This window comes from Sapajus apella, unplaced genomic scaffold, assembly GCF_009761245.1.
Source record: "Sapajus apella isolate SASKATOON/1434 unplaced genomic scaffold, GSC_monkey_1.0 scaffold113, whole genome shotgun sequence".
NCBI classification, from domain to species: domain Eukaryota; kingdom Metazoa; phylum Chordata; class Mammalia; order Primates; family Cebidae; genus Sapajus; species Sapajus apella.
The window spans coordinates 3,566,524-3,585,330 of record NW_022437053.1 but is presented as its reverse complement, the minus strand read 5'-3'; the positions used below and the strand labels follow the sequence as shown (position 1 = coordinate 3,585,330).

Sequence of the window (18,807 nt, the reverse complement as noted above, 5' to 3'; positions counted from 1 at the left end):
TCCAGACGTACTGAAACTTGCAAAAATCCTTGGTGATTTTACTCTTTGCTTCCCCCACTCTCTGCTGAGCCTCCTTCTTGCCTCTGTGTGGCAAGCTCCCGCCCCCTTTTGAAGACACGGTTCAAGGATGGCCTCCTGTTGGAAGCCTTTCTCCACTACCTGTCCGGGCAGCATGAATGGTTCTCTCCTTCCAGAGCCCTGCAGAGGTATCTGTCATGGCACTGGAATCGCACAGGGATACTTGGTGTTTACAAGTGAAAGGAGGTAGGGTTTGGAGATGTCAGTCTTGGTGACTGGAGCTTTCTACTGGTCATTTGGGAGGCAGCAGATGTAGGAGGCATAAAATGAGCAAGAGCATGTTTTCATGTTGCTTCGTTTTTACTTCCAAAACATGCTCTTGGAAACCAAATAGGAAGGGCTGAAGTGGTGAATTACAGCAGAGATGGGAGCGCAGTGGGAGGGAGAGTGAGTCCACCCAAGGCCACCCCATGGCGGGGGACTGGCGGAGGTGGCCTGGACGAGGCCTCTGGCCTGTGGGCTGTTGCGGAGACCACAGCTGGCAGAGGAAGCCTGCCTCGCCTCGCCCTGTGTGGCTCCTGGGTATGGCTCTTGACAGTCGTGGAAGCAGGCCGTGCCTGCAGATGGGCTGCAGTTGGCTGGAGCTTCACAGGCTGCTCCGCGTCCTGCCCTTTGCCTTGGCTTGCTCTCCACAGCCGCCGTCCTGAATTTTCCGACAGAGAATTCCTTTCGTGTGTTTAGATGTGATGCAGAGCCTTCTCAGAGCTGTCCTGCTAGGCATCCCTTCCCGGGCAACGGCCCAGAACGCATCTGTGTCCTTCTAAACCGGAGGTGGGCTCCTTGACACCTAGAGGGCCAACAGGGTGTGAAGGGAGAATTCCGGACTTGACACTTGAACGTGGCTGGGAGGGTGCCGTTGTGTCATAACACCTGTGTCTCCTCTGCTCAACATGGCTCCAGAGGGCGGGGACGTAGCCCTGCCGAGGGCGACTGAAGCAGCATACCCGCCACTGCGTGTGCTTGTCTGCAGCAAGGCAAGGAACCTACCAGAACAGGAAGCGAACACACTGCTTCCACGCTCCCTTTCCCGGGACTGTCTTCTACCGAGCAGTGCACGGTGGTCCGCAGACCACACCCGACGTGGCAGCCACTGTGCGTCCTTGTGGTGGAGCACGGTACACAGTGGGTGCAGCATCGTAGTCTCTTTGTGAAATAGTTATTTTCATGAACGCGTTGAGCTTTAGAACAATGGTAAGGGACTCAGGCCTTCTTGGGAGAGCGGATCTTCTGTCTTCTCAGCAGCAGTCACTTTCCTGTCTTAATTCCTTCTTCGGTAAACTATAATCGCACGCTGCTCTCCCTCACGGTTGCTCTCTTTCTCTGTCTCCATCTATCTTAACATCTAATAATAAATTATTTGTCCAGATACGATTTGCTTCATCTATAAGATAAGATTGAATGTCCTTTTTTTCTTTCTGGTCTTACTATCCTCCTGCACTGGTCATAGCAATATTTACTCAACAAATCCCTTAATCGGTCTTGCTTCTTAGGGATTACTGTGGATTCAGCTGTGTCCTGCTCAAATGTATATGTTGAAATCCCAACCCCAAGTATCTCAGAATGTGACTGTATTTGGAAATAGCACTGTTGCAGATATAATTCACTGAGTTACAATGGGGTCATGCTGGGGCAGTGTGGACCTTAATCCAGTGTGTCCTTACGAAAAGGGGGAACTGGGACACACACACGCACGCGCACACGGAGAACGTCATGTGACCATGAAGGCAGCGATTGCAGTGAAGTCTCTGCAAGGCAAGAAATGCCAACGATGACCAGCAAACAGCAGGAGCCAGGGAGAGATGGAGAACAGGTTCTCCCTCCGGGCCCTCAGGAAAGCCAGCTCTGCTGGCGCCCGGATTTCAGACTTTTGGACTCCGGCCCCGTGAGACAACTCGTTTCCGTTCATGCCATCTAGCTGGTGGTGCTTTGTACGGCAGCCTTAGCGAACGATGCGGGAGTGTATGGTTCTATACGCCTTGTTCACGTCACACAGATGGGGTCCAACGCACAGCGACACTTACCCTTTTCCAGCTTCCTTTCTTCACTGAGTAATGTGTGGACATCTTTCTTTGCCGGCACATCCAATTCTACCTCATTTTTCTGTACCCCGTAAACATGTACAGTTATGTGCCAATTATTTTTAAAAACTTTTTAATGGACACATAGTATGGACTTACATTTTCTCTATTAAAATGTTATGACCTGCAATCCTGACACTGTGGGAGACCGAGGTGAGAGGATTGTTTGAGCCCAGGAATTCAAGATCAGCTTAGGCAATATAGTGAGACCCCATCTGTACTAAAGGAAAAAAAAAACCTAAAAAATCAGCCAGGCATGATGGTGTGGCTCTGTAATCCCAGCCACTCAAAAGGCTGAGTTGGGAGGATCCATTGAACCCAGGAAGTTGAGGCTGCGGTGAGCTGAGATCACACCACTGCACCCCGTCCTGGGCAACAGAGCAAGATCCTGCCTCAAAAAAAAAGAAAAGTAAAAAGAATTTTAAAATGTTGTTTACCTTTAATATGATAATATATTGGGCTTTCATGCCACAGAAATACGAAGTTTTTATGTGTTCATTTTGCTGCTTGTAGCTTCTGGGTTTTGTCCTTCTTCAGAAAGATCTTCCCCCTAACATAAACATAACACGTATTTCTCTGGTATTTTCCCTTGTTAAAATGTTAAATAATAACCCCCCCCCACATTATTTTAGTTTAGGATGTGAAATAAGGATTTGACTTTTCCCCCAAATTGCCCATATTTCCAGTGCTGTATACTACACAGCACTTTGTTCATTGTGTTGATTTCACACTCCACGCCTTGTCACAGACTAAATTTCCACACATACAGAAATGTCACATTCTTATTTCTGTCCCCAGTGTGCGTTCCTGCATGAAAGCCACCAGAAATAATATCTTTAATTGACAGAGTAGATTTCTCTCTCTCATGATTATATTTTGACAGTGGAATTGACACTGTTTCTTCCTGTGTGTGCGCGGCCCACGTTTAAGATGCATCATTTGGAATACAAACATTATATGTTAGATATATGCTAGTTATAAAGCATGTGAATACACAAATATATTACAATGAGAAAATTTACGTTAATAAAATTAATAAATCAAAATAATTTAAATGATTTTTCAAATATTTATAATGTACTAAATGTTGATATATTCAAATAATTATAGTCAAATAATGTATTTTATATCAAAATTTATTTAAAATATAAATATGTAATTAAATAGTAGTTAATAATTAAAATTAATAAAATAATCAATGTACGTAGATTTCACCCTGTACCGTGTGTGTATGTATACTTAGTTCTATGCAGTTTTTCCTGTGAACACCACTCCGGTTCAACACAGAAGGCATCCACCTGGAGAATCTCTCCCACCACGCTTTTATAGCCACAGCCACCAATTGCTCTAAAACGATCCAGTGACTCTTGCCTGTTATATAGATTCATGCTTATCACTGCAGATATAGACCAGAGGCTCCTAAACCCGCTGCATCTTGGAATCACCCAAGAAGCTTTTAAAAAACCTGGGTGCTGGGGTCTGGTCCCCGTTGAGAAATATCAAGTTTATGAATATTGATGAATGCTGAGTGTATGACAGAATATATTTTTTGCTAGGAAAACGATGGCAATGAAAACCTAGCCGACCCCCTCCCCAAGTGGAAAGCCATTTGGGGCATTGCAAAGTGGCAGAACAATGTAGAAATACCATACACCAGTTAAAACACTTCTCTGAGACATCTGCCCCTGCCCCCGTGGCTCCCTCGTGGAGAACACCTTTAAGCCTGTTTGTAATCAGTGGTAAGTGGGTAACAGCTGCCTCCTTGGTATATTTTTGCGTTATGAGAAAACACAGAACACCTGTTTGTTAATACGACTCACCTGTTCAGAGAGACTACGTGGATCGTCATCTCCTCCGCGCCTCCAGCCTGGAATGCTGTCAGCCCCGGAAGGCTGCTGCCCCTGCCCTGCATAGACCGACTTTGCTCTTCTATCTGGGTGTCTGCCTCTCAATTCCTTCAGCGCCGCCTGGGTGGGGTCTCCCAGCCAAGCTGGTATGAGGTAAGTCCCCGTGTGTACTGAGGCTAGAGCAAGGCATGGGCATTGCATGGGCATTAGAAGCTCCCCGGGTAACTCTCAGGAGCAGCGGTCTTAAGAGCAACTACTTGAACCCAGCAGCGTGGGGCCTGGAATGGCGTCCTAGGTGCAGCAATGTGGCAGCCCTGCTTTTTCCCAACTGCCCCTCATCCTACGATGGCCTGCTCTCTGATTTTGAGCCTTCTCAAGAAATCTGCTTGAAAACCTCACGCGGCCTTGCCTACTGTAATCTGTTTTCTTACGTGTTAGACTTACCCACCAATCCGCTCGTCAGTTTCACACCTTCCCGATCCCCTCAATATCTTCTGAGATATCATTCTGTTCTCCGAAGGTAGTTTTTCCAGTTGCCCAGCACAACTATACTTTTTTATCCTTTTGAAAAATAGCTGTCTTTTTAAGGGAATCCAGTTTGGAGAAAGGCAGAACAAACGATCTCAGCAGGTATTTCAGAGTATTCGCTCCTTAGAAAAGATGGGATGTGAGACCAGAAAAAGGTTAGCAAAATGTAAACCTTCGCTTGTCTCTAGAACTCTGTATTTCTAGGACTACGGAATCATCAATTTATCTTAAGCACCAGTCAATTACTTTTATCTAAAATTTCACAGCTCTATACTTTGGGCCTTTTTGGATGATGCTGAGGCCATGTTAATTAATTAATAGAAAGTGTCTGTGCCTAGTTTTCCATATTAGAAATTTCAGAACCTGTCTGGACCCAGGAGGGAGGATTGTTTGAGGCCACCCAGGGCAACACACGGAAACTCTGTCCCTCTTTAAAAACAAAAAATAAAAATTATTTATTTTCGAGACAGAGTCTTGCTCTTTGCCCAGGCTGCAGTGCAGTGGCACAGTCTCGGCTCACTGCAACCTCCACCTCATGAGTTCAAGCAATTCTCCTTGCTCAGCATCCCAAGTAGCTGGAATTACAGGTGTGAATCACCAGGCCTGGCTAATTTTTGTATTTTTAGTAGAGATGAGGTTTCACTATGTTGGCCAGGCTAATCTTGAACTCCTGACCTCAAGTGATCCCGCCTACCTCGGCCTCCTAAAGTGCTGGGATTACAGGGATGAACCACCATGCCCAACCAAAAAATTAAAAATATTTAGTTTTTATTAAATATTTTTAAACATTAAATATTTTATTTTTTATTAAATATTTTTAAAAATATTTAAAAATGTAAAAACGTCAGAATCTGGTAGGCCTATTTGTAAGGGCAATCACTAGAATGAATATTAATACCGTCGGGTTAAAATGTTTTAGACTGTGAGGGTTAAAATGTTTTAGACTGTGATTCTTATTCCCTAATTATTTATTTCACCAACTGTGACATTTTCAGGTACCAAGAATCAGTACCTACCGTTATAGGTGCTGATTCTTGGTACCTGAAAACTGGAATCGATCTTGATGATCGTGTCATTCAATTCTCTACACTTCTTAGTTGGGAAGTAACACCCAGGGTCTCTCCTCTGCATTCCACCCTTGCCCTGTGCACATCTTGTGAATCTAGGTGCAACCTCTTCACACAGCTCTAAACCTGGGCGCCTCCGAGCATCCCCCACAGCCCCGTCCCTAGTGCTGGCCTTTGCTGTCACGTCTGGACTTCAACACGCCGCTGCCCACTAGGCATCTCACACTTCACATGGCTTATGCTGAACTTTGCCTTTTCTCCTGAAAGCTGCTCGTCTCTTTTCCTCCCTGGAGCATCCAGCCTGCTGGCCAGTCACATTAGCTCTACCTGGGAGGTGTACTTCTCATTCGTCCATGAGTGTCTGTCCATCGCCAGGTCTAAGCCACCTCTTAATTGACATCTCTCCTGTCCGACTCTGCTCAGAATCCATCTTACATCTATTAAAAGAGAATATAAGACCGTCTTATCTCATGTGTCTCTGCTTGGGGCAGCTCATGGCTTCCTGTGGTACTTGGAGCAAACCAGAGACTTGTCCCTTGCAAAGGCTGCTGAAGCCCCAAACACTGGTCACTCTGCCACTCCTCACGGCCACCCTCTCCTGCACCCAGACCTGCTCTTGACCTCAGACTGACATCTCCAGGCAAGCTTCATCCTGATGTCAGATTCCTGCACCACTTCCGCCCCCGCAGCTGGGAAGCACCTCCAGGTCTGCCTCTCTGTCTTCCCAACTCAGTAGATGGAACTCGGGCTTCAGCTGCTGGCCACCCTCACCTCCTTTCTTGCACAACCCACAACCTGTCCAGCAGCATGTCCCGCATGCTCTCAGGAGGCCATGTCCAGCAGCCACCCCGCCTGAGCCACAGTGCCTGTGCAGGACCACTGCAGTGGCCATTTGCCATGCCGACTCCCTCCTTCTGCCCCGGCCCTTTACATTCTATTAACATTGCAGCAGGGGTGATTCCTGGAAACCTCAGTCCGACCACTATCTGATGCCTCTGCTCAAACTCCGCCAAGGCTTTCCCTCTCACTCCAAAGCCAAACTCCACACCAGGCCCCACAGGGCCCCACATGACCCCCCTCTGGGCCACGTCTCCAGTCTCCCACTCAGCGCCAGCCATCCCGGCCTCCTTGCTGGGCCTGAAATCCCTGGAGCCCCCTGCACTTGGCGTTTCTTCCCTAGACACCTGCATGTCTTGTGTCCTTAGGCCTCTGCTCAGTGTTGCTGGGAGGCCTCCTCAGACCACCCTATCGACAGGAGCAGGAGCCCACCCCTCTCAGCCCCAGTTTCAGGTGTCCCTTCATTTTCTGAGCCCTCTTTGTTGGGGTTCCCACATGAGGACCTGGTGTTCCGGGGAGCAGAAACTTGCTGGGTTCCCCAGGTATCCCCATCGCCTAAAGCAGAAGCCATGGGGTTGAAGGTTTTGGAATGAGCGTGAGGCAGAGGCCCCACCTGCTTCTTAAACACATTGCCATTTCTCCTCCTTTGGGGCCTTTTGACAGAGCCACCCCCTCTGTCTGGAAGCTTCTTGCACCTCATCTTGGCCCACTCAGGCTTCAGCTCCAGTACCCCTCTTTCTCAAGGCACTCTCTCCTTCCCGGAGCCCTCTGCGGGGTCTCCTGGCTTCTCGCTGAGTTGCTGCAACTCCGTGACAATGTCTTGTCCTCCATCCCTCTCCATGAAGGAATCCCCTGTGCCTGGAACATTGCTGGGCACACAGCAGGTGATGAGCAAGTGTTTGCTCAGCAAGGACAGTTGTGGTGGGTCACAGGGCCTGTGGCGGGCCCCTGTTACCGCCCCACGGTGCAGATGACCAGCCCAAAGTCCACCTGACCACACCAGAGCCTTGTCCTCGCCCCGGTGGGCCAGGGTCTTAGAGTATAGCTGGCAGAAGACACCTGAGCTCAAAACCCCTCTCAAGTTCCCCGACTCACACAGTGTGGAGACCTTTCTGGAGCAGAGCTGAGCTAGGCGCTCCTGGAAATCCCGACTTTGGACTGGGGAAGAGCAGGTGGGAAAAGATTCTAGACTTGAGCAGTGTGACTCACAGAATCTCGGAACCTTAGAGCGGAATGTGAACAGGATGAGCAAGGCCTGTTCTGAGAAGGATAAGGAGACTCTCACCTTGGGGCTGGGCCTGAAGCAGGGAGGGGCTGAAGAAAATCAGCAAGTTGGTGCCAGTTTCCCTCAAGGCCTCAAGGGACCGCTACCTGAGGAATCAGCATTTGTAAGCAAAGGGGCTCTGGAAGCTCCATGGTAAGGAAATAGAATGAGGCGGAAATTACTTGGCAGCAGTGTGGACTGACTGAAGCTAGGAGTCTGGGAGGCCGGAAACCTGTGGGCTCTGGGGCAAGGGTCCACCAGGATGCCCCTGAAGACAGGAGGCCTCAGGGGTCACTGGGAAACGCAGAGCCATGGGGTGTGAGGATGGGAGACAGGGTGCTGTGGGCCCTCACGTGCGGTTGCTGCTGGTTGACTGAGACCTGACTCCCTTCCTGGACGATGTAGACTTCAGCCACACCTTTCCCTGATCTGCGCCTCTACAGCTCACAAGTGCACCCCTGTGACTGGGGGAAGGGGTTATTTTCTTCATCCCTGTCACCACTCTACCTTCTAACCCTGGATTCTGGGGAACAGTGTGGATGGTGGCAAAGCTGGGTAGAGCTGTGGGAACGTCATAGCTGGACCCGGGTAAGCCAGGGTGCAGGAGGACAGGGCCTCCCCAACCAGGTCCTGGGGAAGAGGTCAGCGATTTGAGTCCACTCAGGGCAGAGGCTTGCTAGCAGCACCCCCTGGAAGAGCCCGGGCCACGGCCAGCCCCTCCAGCCACGGGCTTCTGGGCAACAAATAAGTGCTTCTCATCTCTGTACTTCTCAAGAGGGAAGCGAACAGTCACAGCTGTGGGACATCTGTGGGGTCTCACTGCAGATGTGGGGACTGCCATCTCCTTTTTCTACATCAAGCTTATTCTCCCACCCCCTCTCGGATGTCCCATGATGTGGAGGGGAGTCCTGCGCCCACACTTCGGGGACACCCTCCCTCTCCTCCCACAGCCATCTTCGCCTCCCCCTTCCCCCACCGCCGCAGCCTGGCCACGACAGCCACCTCAGAGCTACAAGACACAGGGGCGCTTGGTCCGCATGGTTTCTCAGGGAGGGAAACAGAGACTCTAGTTAATACCTGCAAACCACAGCCTGTCTTTGCTAAAGCGAGATATTTCTCCTTTCCATGAAAAAAGAACAGAAAAAGGAAAAATACTTTATTTCGGAGAGGAAGGAAAGGCAGTGATGATGATCGACGAAATGAAAGAGTCTAGTTCCCCCGAGAACGGAATCTGAAGGTGGTGGGGGCCTGGCAGTGGGGGCGGGGGAAGGTCTCAGGCACCCCGAGTGGCCCTTCCCGGGGCTCCTCGGGAGCAATAGTCCTCCGTAAAGACGTAAAAACGGGAGCCCTGGGTGCCACGGCTCCCCTGGGTGTTGGTTCTCGTTGCTCCCCGGAGTGGGGTCCCGGCCGGGGTCCCCCGAGGCCGTCTCGCCACCCTGGCCTGGCGCGCGGGCTGCTGTCGGGGGAACGGCGGCGACTCTTCTCGCGCTCCGCGGTTTCTCTCTCCCTCCTCCCGGAGGCAGCGCGCGTTTGCCCTGTTCTGGGAGCGAACTGATGCTTCTGGGAAACGAAACTAAACCTCTCTAAAGTTTCCGGCTCCGGCCCTTTTCTTTTCCCGCTCCCCGGCAAGTCCGAGTCGGGGTGCGGGGCGGGCCGGGGCTCCGTGCGCTCTGGGACTCGGGCGGCGGGGCGGACGGGCCAGGCGCTCGGGGCGGGGCTGGGCGCTGCTGACCGCGGTCTCCGTGCGCCCCGCAGGCAGCGAGCCCGCCCCGCCGCGCCCGGCCGAGTGATGATCACCTAGGAGGCTGGCGCGGGCGGGCGTGAGCCGAGGAGCCGGCGCGGAGACACGCGGCCATGGAGCGCGAGCCTGCGGGACGGCGGCGGCGGAGACGGAGGCGGCGGGAGGGCGGGACGCGCACGGTGCGCTCCAACCTGCTGCCGCCCCCGGGCGACGAGGACCCCGCGGCGGGCGCGGCCCAGGGCGAGCGGCAGCGGCGGCGCGGGTGCGCCCAGCACCTGGCGGACAACCGGCTCAAGACCACCAAGTACACGCTGCTGTCCTTCCTGCCCAAGAACCTGTTCGAGCAGTTCCACCGCCTGGCCAACGTGTACTTCGTCTTCATCGCGCTGCTCAACTTCGTGCCGGCGGTGAACGCCTTCCAGCCCGGCCTGGCGCTGGCGCCCGTGCTCTTCATCCTGGCGGTCACGGCCTTCAAGGACCTGTGGGAGGACTACAGCCGCCACCGCTCCGACCACGACATCAACCACCTGGGCTGCCTGGTCTTCAGCAGGTGAGGCGGGCGGCTGGGGGGCGGGGCGGGACGCAGGGCCGGGCGCCCCGGGAACTTGCCGCTGGGCGCGGTGATGGGGGACAGGGCGCCCCAGGAAGTTGGCGTTGGGCGCGGTGATGGGGGCCCGGGTACCCCGGGAACTTGGCGTTGGGCGCGGTGATGGGCGGGGGCTGGGTGCTTGGAGGGCAGCTCCGCTCAGGGTGGAGGCCTGGCTGGGTGGGACCCGCTGCCGACCAAAGCCGCTGCGCCGCAAAGGCCCCTCTGCGCCCCGGGGAGCCCTGGCTGCAGGGACGCGTGGGGATCCCCTGTCACTCCGTGTCGGGGCCAGGGTGATCCCAGGGCTGGAAACCGACGGCTGCTGAGCATCCTCATCCCCAGCCGGCTGCGCCTGAAGTGAAAGGCAGAGACATCCAGCGTGGCCCCGTGTGGCCTAAAGTCCCCGCCTCAGTCCCTGGCCAGGGCCCTTGTCCCAGGAGCAGCCGGCACACGACTGCAAAGCTCAGTCTGATAACAGCTGAGCTCATGACAGCAGCAGAGTGAAACTGCCAGCAAGCCCGGAGGTGCCTGGCACAGCTGAGGTACCAGGGCAGGGGAAAAGACGGCAGTGACCCTCCTCCGCTGTGAGCCGGGAGCCGGGCACCGCCCCGTAGCTGCCTGCCTAACTTTCTTCATCTTAACCCGTTTCCTGGGGGAAAGAGTCCGCGGGGCGTTTGCAAGCCCTGCCATGGGCAGTGCCGCGGGTGACCTTGCGATGGGCCTCTCCTGCACTTTTTCCCTCCTGGAGCTATAGAACCTCGGACGGGCCTGTCCAGAAGCTGCGGCCTTTTCTTGCTTTATGCTCTCCACCCCAAGAGAGCCCCTTGGTAGGTCCATCTTGGAGCTGTGTCCAGCAGCCTGGAGGACCTCAAGGTCCTGTCCTGGAGAAAGCTGGGTGGTCTTAGCTTTACTCCAAAGCTCAGCCCAGCTTTCCCTCCTGCTTCACCCTGCTTGACCTCTGCTATGGGGACTGAGATGGGCTTCTGAATAGGAGAATAGAATGTTAGCGTTGTCTGGCTTCCATCATGCATGGGAGACCCTAGGAAGCCCTATGCCCTGTTGGTGGCCGATTGATCCCCTAAAAGAGGAGGGTCACAGTTGCATCACTCTCCACTTTGATGAAGCCTTGGATGCTTTCCTTTGTAGTTGAGTACCTTTCACCTCCCAGCAACGCTGCGGTGATTGTGCTTCGTACTTTATGAAACAGTAAACGGGTTCGGAGAGGCTAGGTAAACCTCACCAGTGTCACACGGCAGCAAGGTTGTGGTACTGGGATTTGGCCCAGGTCTTCTGATGCCACAGCTTTCTGACTACTTCTGTGCTCGTGCTGTTGAAACTTTTGTAAGAGTCACTGGAGGTGCTGGTTAAAATAACAGTTCTCCAAAGTGTCTCACCCAGCAGGTCTGGGATTGAGCCCAGGAATGTGAGTATTAGGTGAGCGTGCAGAAGACTCTCCTATGACGGCCCACACTTTGAGAAACACCGCTCTGCCTGCTCCTGAGCGTTGCCTGTTGGCCAGTCAGCAAGGTGGCTGTCAACGAACAGGGCTGTGGGATTTGCCGGCCCTTGTTCGGCAGAAGTCTGAGCAGTGTCGAGCGGCACTCCTACCGGTGCCCTCCGCGTCCCCCGAGTGGGGGCTCCAGCACGTCGCCCTGGTGGGGCACGACAGTTTTACACCTCTGCACAGATACCACTTCCTGTTTTTACTGAGCCTGTAACTCCCATATCTTCCTTTTCAGAAATACTTACGCCTCAGAAGAAAAAGTTTATTTTCAGTTGTCAAAGTGCTTTGAACTCATGATGTCATTTGATCTTTAGAGTGACCATCACACCCATCTCGCAGATGAGGAAACTGAGGCTGGGATCTAAAAGCTATTGTCTTGTCTCTGTTACCTTGTAAGGCTTAATGGGGCTTTGAAACCTCAGCTTCCTCTTAGACCACACCCGGCTGTTCCCCTCCCCTTCCACTCTGCCCGTGACTCTGTGTCTTAGCCCTCCCTCAGACCCTGTCTTCTTCCCTACGGAAGAAACTGGCAGCACTTTGCCTTCACTTCCCAGCTGCCTTGAGGACAGTGGGCCCACTGCCCGACTTCTGTTCATTGTTCCTGGGGAAGGCAGGTCAAATTCCTCCAGTCCCAGAAAGGCTGAAAGAGGTGGCGCCAGGCCCTGGGGGTAGAAGAAGGAGGCTGGCTTCACCCACAGTTGACTGTAGGGACAGATGGCATCACAGGGCGTGTCCACCAGGTGAATTCCTGGGTGGGGCTCTGAGCTCCGGGATGCAGGCTTCATGTCAGGAGAGGCCTCCCAGTGAAGGGCAAGAGTCTAGGACTGTGGTTCGAGGACCAGGAAAATGTTGCCAGGCAAGGTGGGGCGGAGGGCGAGTGCCGCAGTGGGAGGTTGACAGGGTCTTGGCACAGAGATGGAGAATAGGTTCTAGGGTACGCTGGGGTGAAGCATGGACGTGAAGCCCAGGCTGTCTGGACCTGGCACCCAGACGGCACAGAGGTGCCCAGGAAATGGCTTCCGTGTCAGGCCGAGGTCTGTGCCGTGCCTTAGGTTGACTGCAGGGAAGATCAGAAGCAGGACTGTGAACTGCCCACGTCTGTTTTGTGGGGCGCCTCCTCCAAGTGTTGCTGCTCTGGCGGCTGTGCATGGGGGTGTCGGTGCAGGCAAGCCACGCGTTGTTCACGCAGGGCCCCAGCAGACTTTAGCTGGAAGTCTCACCCCCTGCCGCCGTCCCAGAAGTGACTTCCTGGACGTTCCCTTCATGTCAATGTGCAGCCCGTGCTGTGCCATCGTTTATGTTATTATGTTCTGTTTCTCAGTGACACGGTCCTTTGGCCCCTTTCTGTGAGAATCCTGTGTGGAGCCTGTTGGAAATGCAGCTTTCTAGGCGAGGGTGTTTGAGAAGCAGTCCTCCATGTCCTCCTCCTGAACCCACTTTCTCCTCGTGGATCTCACACGCTATTTAGGAAAACCCTCTTGAGCCACACTCAGCAGGTTGGGGCAGCACTGGGTGATTCTGGGGTGTTAGGTCCTGCCTGTGGTGCCTGTTGTGGGGAGGGCCCAGCCACCCCTCGTCACTAGGCTGTGGGCCAGTGGGAGGAGAGGGTGTGGGAAGCCCCTCTGATCATATGGACCTCGGTGCTGGCTAAGGCCTTTTAGAAAAGCCATTTTCCCACAGGCCTGGATGGGAAGAAAGGGGCTGCCTGCGCTTGAGACCACCTCTCAGTGAACCTGGTGGGAGTCTAGGGCGATGTGGCCTCTGGCTTTCGTGTGGGGCTTGGACTTCCCTTTAGCTGACTTGGTCTCCAACACTGAGTGTCCAGCTGGAATAGGGTGGGCATCACTGGGAGCCGAGGACTGAGGGGGCAGGGCTGGAGGAGGAGAAAGGAAGGGGCATGGGGACTCAGTCCAGGCTGGGAGGGCGGCGGGCGCTTCTGCAGGCAGGAAGCAGAGATCCTCTATCAGAGGAAGACATTGTGCCTTGCAGAAAGCACTCTGAACCACCGCTTCCACAGCAGCGGGGAGCGGGGAGCTTTAAATCTGCAGCCCTGGCGCCCTGCTCCTGGAGATGGAGTGCCCCTTGCAATGGTGCTGCTGCAGGAGGACCTGGGCCAACAACCCCATCTCTCCCTCAGAGCCCGCCTGGGCTATTGTACCATTTTCTTTTCTTTTTTTTTTTTTTTTTTTTTTTTTTTTTTTTTGAGACAGAGTTTTTTTTTGCTCTTGTTACCCAGGCTGGAGTGCAATGGCGCGATCTCGGCTCACCGCAACCTCCGCCTCCTGGGTTCAGGCAATTCTCCTGCCTCAGCCTCCTGAGTAGCTGGGATTACAGGCACGCGCCGCCATGCCCAGCTAATGTTTTGTATTTTTAGTAGAGACGGGGTTTCACCATGTTGACCAGGATGGTCTCGATCTCTTGACCTCGTGATCCACCCGCCTCGGCCTCCCAAAGTGCTGGGATTACAGGCGTGAGCCACCGCGCTCGGTCTATTGTACCATTTTCTTGATTTTCTCCCTTTTGCTTCTTTGTCCTTTGTGAGGACCCGAATGTAGTCTCACCGACACCTTTCAGCATCTGTCTCCAGGATGATGCAACCAGCAGGGATGCAGCAGGAAATAACCCGAGGCGACTTTTCCCTGAATCTTCTGGGCTCTGCGCTTGTTTGAGGGCGGGGTCTCAGTGTCTTTCCGTCATCTTTAGGGAAAACAGGTAGTCAGGAGGTGCTCTCTGCCTGTTTTGGAATTGTCCTACTTTTGGTCTCTTCCCCTTGCTTTGATTTCCGCTGCATTTTCCCAGCCCACCAGGGTTATTTATCCAAGCCATGTCCTCTGCACTTCGGGCTTTGTTGTTTCAGAAGAGCTGAGCAGTTGAGAAGGTGATGTTCTCACTCAGCAAAGTCCTCCTTGTGTTTTCCTTCCTGCCAGCCTCTGTTGCTCCCGTCTCCCCTCTCCCACTCCTCCTCTGTGCCTCTTGGCCTTCCTTTCCCGGCCAGCCTTGTCTCTTCCTCTGCGGTGCCCTTGGCTCTTGGGTCACATTCCCTCCTTCCCTCCCTCTTAATGCAGCAAGAGGCCAGCAGTCAATACACCCTCCCCTGGGAAGCACAACATCTCTGTCACTTGGGTAAAAGGTTTGCAAAAGCAGAGCCACCAGGACATGACCCAGGAGTTAGGAACACGCAGGGACCATGGCACTCCTTCCTCAGCAGACTGGCATCCCTGCAGGCGGGTCAGAGCACCGGACACTTGCAGAATATTATTTCCACATCGCCATTCACATGTTTGTTGGAAATAATTTTTCAGTACCTGTTACATGTAATGTATTACTGGGCTCGTGAGGTCAAGTTGCAGTGGAAAAAGAACGTTTCTTTGCCCAAAACCTTGATGTCATCCGAAGACAGGCTTGTTCTCGAGGTAGTTCTTTTTTGCTTGTTAATAGGAGCCAAACGTCCTATATGCACAATTCTATTTTATCCTCCAGACATTCCTATCATTTCCACATCCCCATTCTACAGACAAGGAAAGTGAGGCTTCAAGGCTCAATAGCTTAAGGTCATGCCGTTAGGGGATGGCAGTTCCGTGATTTGAGCCCAGATCCACCCTGCTCTGACCCCGTGTTCAGTTATTACCTTACTTACTATTCCCACCCCAAGAGCAACAGGCCTCATTAAAGAAAAGTATTCTAGAAAGTTTCACATACATAGCAGTGCGCACATGTAACAAACCTCCGTGTGCCATCATCCCGTGGCAGCAATTAGCAACTCATGGCTAAGGTTATTTCATCTGTGTCCCCCCTCCACCCCACCCCCCATCATGCTGGTGCAAATTCCAGACATCATGATGTTTCACCTGTAAATAAATCAGTGTTTGTCTGTAGAAAAGCATGACTCTTCTTAACACTGAACTACAAATACCATTATCGTACCTGAAAAATTCATTATTATTTTTTTAAGACACAGTCTTGCTCTGTTGTCCAGGCTGGCGTACAGGGGCGTGATCACAGCTCACTGCCTCACTGCAGCCTCCACCCCTTGGCCTCAAGCCATCCTCCTGCCTCCGCCTCCTGGGTAGCTGGGATCACAGGTGCACATCACCACACCTGGCTAATTTTTCTTAAAAGTTTTCATAAGGATAAGGTCTCACTGCATGGTCCAGGCTGATCTCCAATGGGCTCCAGTGGCCTTCCTACTTTGGCCTCCTAAAGTGCTGGGATTACAAGCCTAAAATTGTTAAATACCCAGTCCATGTTGAGATTTCTACGTGTCTCATAAATGGGATGTTTGCATTTCAATGTGTACCTTTAAATCAATTCTAAATAAGGCCTACTCATTGCAGGTGGCTGATAAATCTTACACATCTCCTTTAATCTACGTATTTCCCCCTAGAAAACTCTATTCTCTTTTTTTCCCTTGTGATTTATTTAGAAGAAATTGGGTTATTTTTCCTGTGCCGTTTTCCAGGGCCTGAATACTGGGGATTAGTTCTGTGTGGTTTTGGGTACCATGTTTTTTTCTGTTGTAATTGGTGTGAATTGGTAGGAATTGGTAGGCCAGTCTAGACGCTTGCTTGGCTTTCCTCAGCCTGAGGTTGGAACTTCTGCTGTTGGTTTGGTCTCCACATTGCTAGGTGGGGTTCTGCACTTCCATTAGGAGATGTGTGTGCTCACTTGTCTCTTTGTGATGCTGACAGTCATTGATGATCATTGCCTGTATCCATTGATTGGTTAGAGGTTGCAAAACGGTGGTGTCCTAATTTATGACAGGAAATACTGTTATAAAGAGACACACTTCCCCTCATCTACTACCTGGTTTCCCAGGGGTCCAGCCCATATAGTAAAGGAGAAATAAGTGCTTGATGTTTTAGCCCATTCTCAGGCTGCTAGGAAGAAATACCCGTTACCGGGTGATTTATAAAGAAAAGAGGTTTAATTGACTCACAGTTCTGCGTGGCTGGGAAGGCCTCAGGAAATTCACAATCATCTTCACAGAAGGCACCTCTTCACCGGGCGGCAGGAGAGGGAATGAGTGCTAGCAGGGGAAATGCCAGATGCTTATAAAGCCTTCAGCTCTCATGAGGCTCACTGGTTATCTAGAGAACAGCGTGGAGGAAACTGCCCCCATGATTCCTGCCCTTAACATGTGGGATTATTACAATTCAAGATGAGACTTGGGTGGGGACAGAGAGCCAAACCATATCACTAGCCAATTAACTTTCTAAAATCCTTGAACTTTTTACTTTAAAATCATTTTACGCTTAACAGAAAAGTTGCAAAAATAGTACAGATTATACCCCGACCTGCCTTCTTTTAATCTGAACACAAACTGCACTATAATTTTCAAAACTGAGAAAATAACATTAGTACAAAACTATTCACTAATTCACATTCTTTATTTAGATCTAAACAGTTTTCCATGAGTGCATTATGGAGTTTTTGTCATCAGTTTGCATGTTGGTCTTTTGTCCTGCCATCTGGCTAATGCACTTATTAGATATCTAATAATTGTTTTGTGGTTTCCTTAGTCTTTTTCATGTAGAATCATTCATCAGTAAGCAGAGATAGTTTTACTTGATCCCTTTCAACCTGATACCTTACATTTCTTTTTCTTGCCTGATTGTCCTGGCTGGAAGCTCCAGTACAGTGTTGAATAGAAATGGCAAAAACGGATATCTTTCTCTTGTTTCTGATCTTAGGGGGAAAACATTGTCTTTTACCATTAAGTATGATGCTAGCTGTGTGTGTGTGTGTGTGTGTGTGTGTGTGTGTATTTTAACCAATGCTGAAATTTCAAGCTGTCGGGTTTTATAGATGCTCTTTATCAGGTTGAGAAAGTTCCGTTTTGTTCCTACTTTGTTGAGTGTTTTTTTAATCAAGAAAGGATGTTGGATTTTGTCAAAGTATTTTCCTATGTCTATTGAAATGACCATGTGGCTTTTGGGCATAGTTCAATCAGTATGACGTATATTCATTGATTGATTTTCACATGTTAAACCAATCTTGCAGGCCTGGGATAAAACTTACTTGGTCATAGTGTACAATCCGTTGTTATATTTTGCTAGATTCCGTTTACTAGAATGTGTTGGGGGATTTTGCATTTGAATTCATGTGGGATATTCGGGATGATATTCGGGATGGGGTGTGGTGTATGTGTCTTTGTCTGGTTTTGATACAGAAAAGTACTGTACTGGTCTCATAGCATGAGTTGGGGAGTGTTTCTGCTATTTTTTTTTTTTTTTTTGAGATGGAGTTTCCCTCTTGTTGCCCAGGCTGGAGTGCAATGGCATGATCTCAGCTCACTGCAACCTCTGCCTCTTGGGTTCAAGTGATTCTCCTGCCTCACCCTCCCAGGTAGCCAGGATTATAGGCACGTGCCACAACGCCTGGCTAATTTTTGTATTTTTTTTAGTAGAGGTGGGGTTTCACCATATTGGTCAGGCTGGCCGTGAGCTCCTGACCTGAGGTGATTCACCCTCCTTGACCTCCCAAAGTTCTGGGATTACAAGCATGAGCCACTGCTCTGGCCTATTTTCCTTTTTGGAAGATTTGGTATTAATTTTTCATTAAATGCTTGGAGGAATTCAACATTGAAGAGAACTTCAGTCTGAGTCTGGGCTTTTCTTTATTCTTTTTTTTTTTAATTTTTTTAAATTTTTTTTTTGGACAGTTTCACTCTTGTTGCCCAGGCTGGAGTCCTGTAGAGCAATCTCGGCTCACTGCAACCTCTGCCTCCTGGGTTCAAGCAATTCTCCTGTCTCAACCTCCTGAGTAGCAGGGATTTCAGGCGCCCACCACGATGCCCAGCTAATTTTCGTATTTTTAGTACAGAAGGGATTTCAACGTGTTGGCCAGGCTAGTCTCAAACTCCCAACCTCAGGTGATCTTCCCTCCTCAGCCTCCCAAAATGCTGGGATTACAGGCGTGAGCCACTGTGCCCAGCTGAGCCTGGGCTTTTCTTTGCGGAGAATTTTTAAGATTACAAAAGCAATCCATTTACTACTTATGAGTCTGTTCAGATTTACTCTTTGTTCTGAAGTAGGTTGTGATAGCTGCATCTTTCTAGGAAATTGTCCATTTCATCGCAGTTACGTAATTTGTTGTTGCAGAGTTGCTGGTGGTATGTTCTTGTAATCCTTCCCATTTCCGTAAATCTGTAGCAATGATGGTGGAGTGGTCTAATGGCGATTTTCTTTACCCCCATTCCTTTCCTACTTACTAACTAGAATTCTTAGAATAGCCGTGTTTCTTTCTCAATGGTTTGTATACTTAATAATTGATGCCAT

The 18,807-nt window shown here is 51.0% G+C and overlaps 1 protein-coding gene across 3 annotated transcripts in view; it reads left to right on the top strand.

Annotated features, from left to right (window-relative positions):
* Positions 1-9,188: 9,188 nt before the first annotated feature.
* ATP10A (ATPase phospholipid transporting 10A (putative)) overlaps positions 9,189-18,807 on the top strand; it is a 157,097-nt gene continuing 147,478 nt past the window's right edge. For 2 of the 3 annotated variants that reach the window (XM_032259964.1, XM_032259962.1), the window contains exon 1: positions 9,202-9,990. In XM_032259964.1, coding sequence (XP_032115855.1) covers positions 9,554-9,990 — 437 coding nt within the window. In that variant the 5' untranslated portion in view covers positions 9,202-9,553. Of the gene's footprint in view, positions 9,991-18,807 lie in introns of all 3 variants that reach the window. The other variant, XR_004263261.1, reaches the window with a different exon arrangement.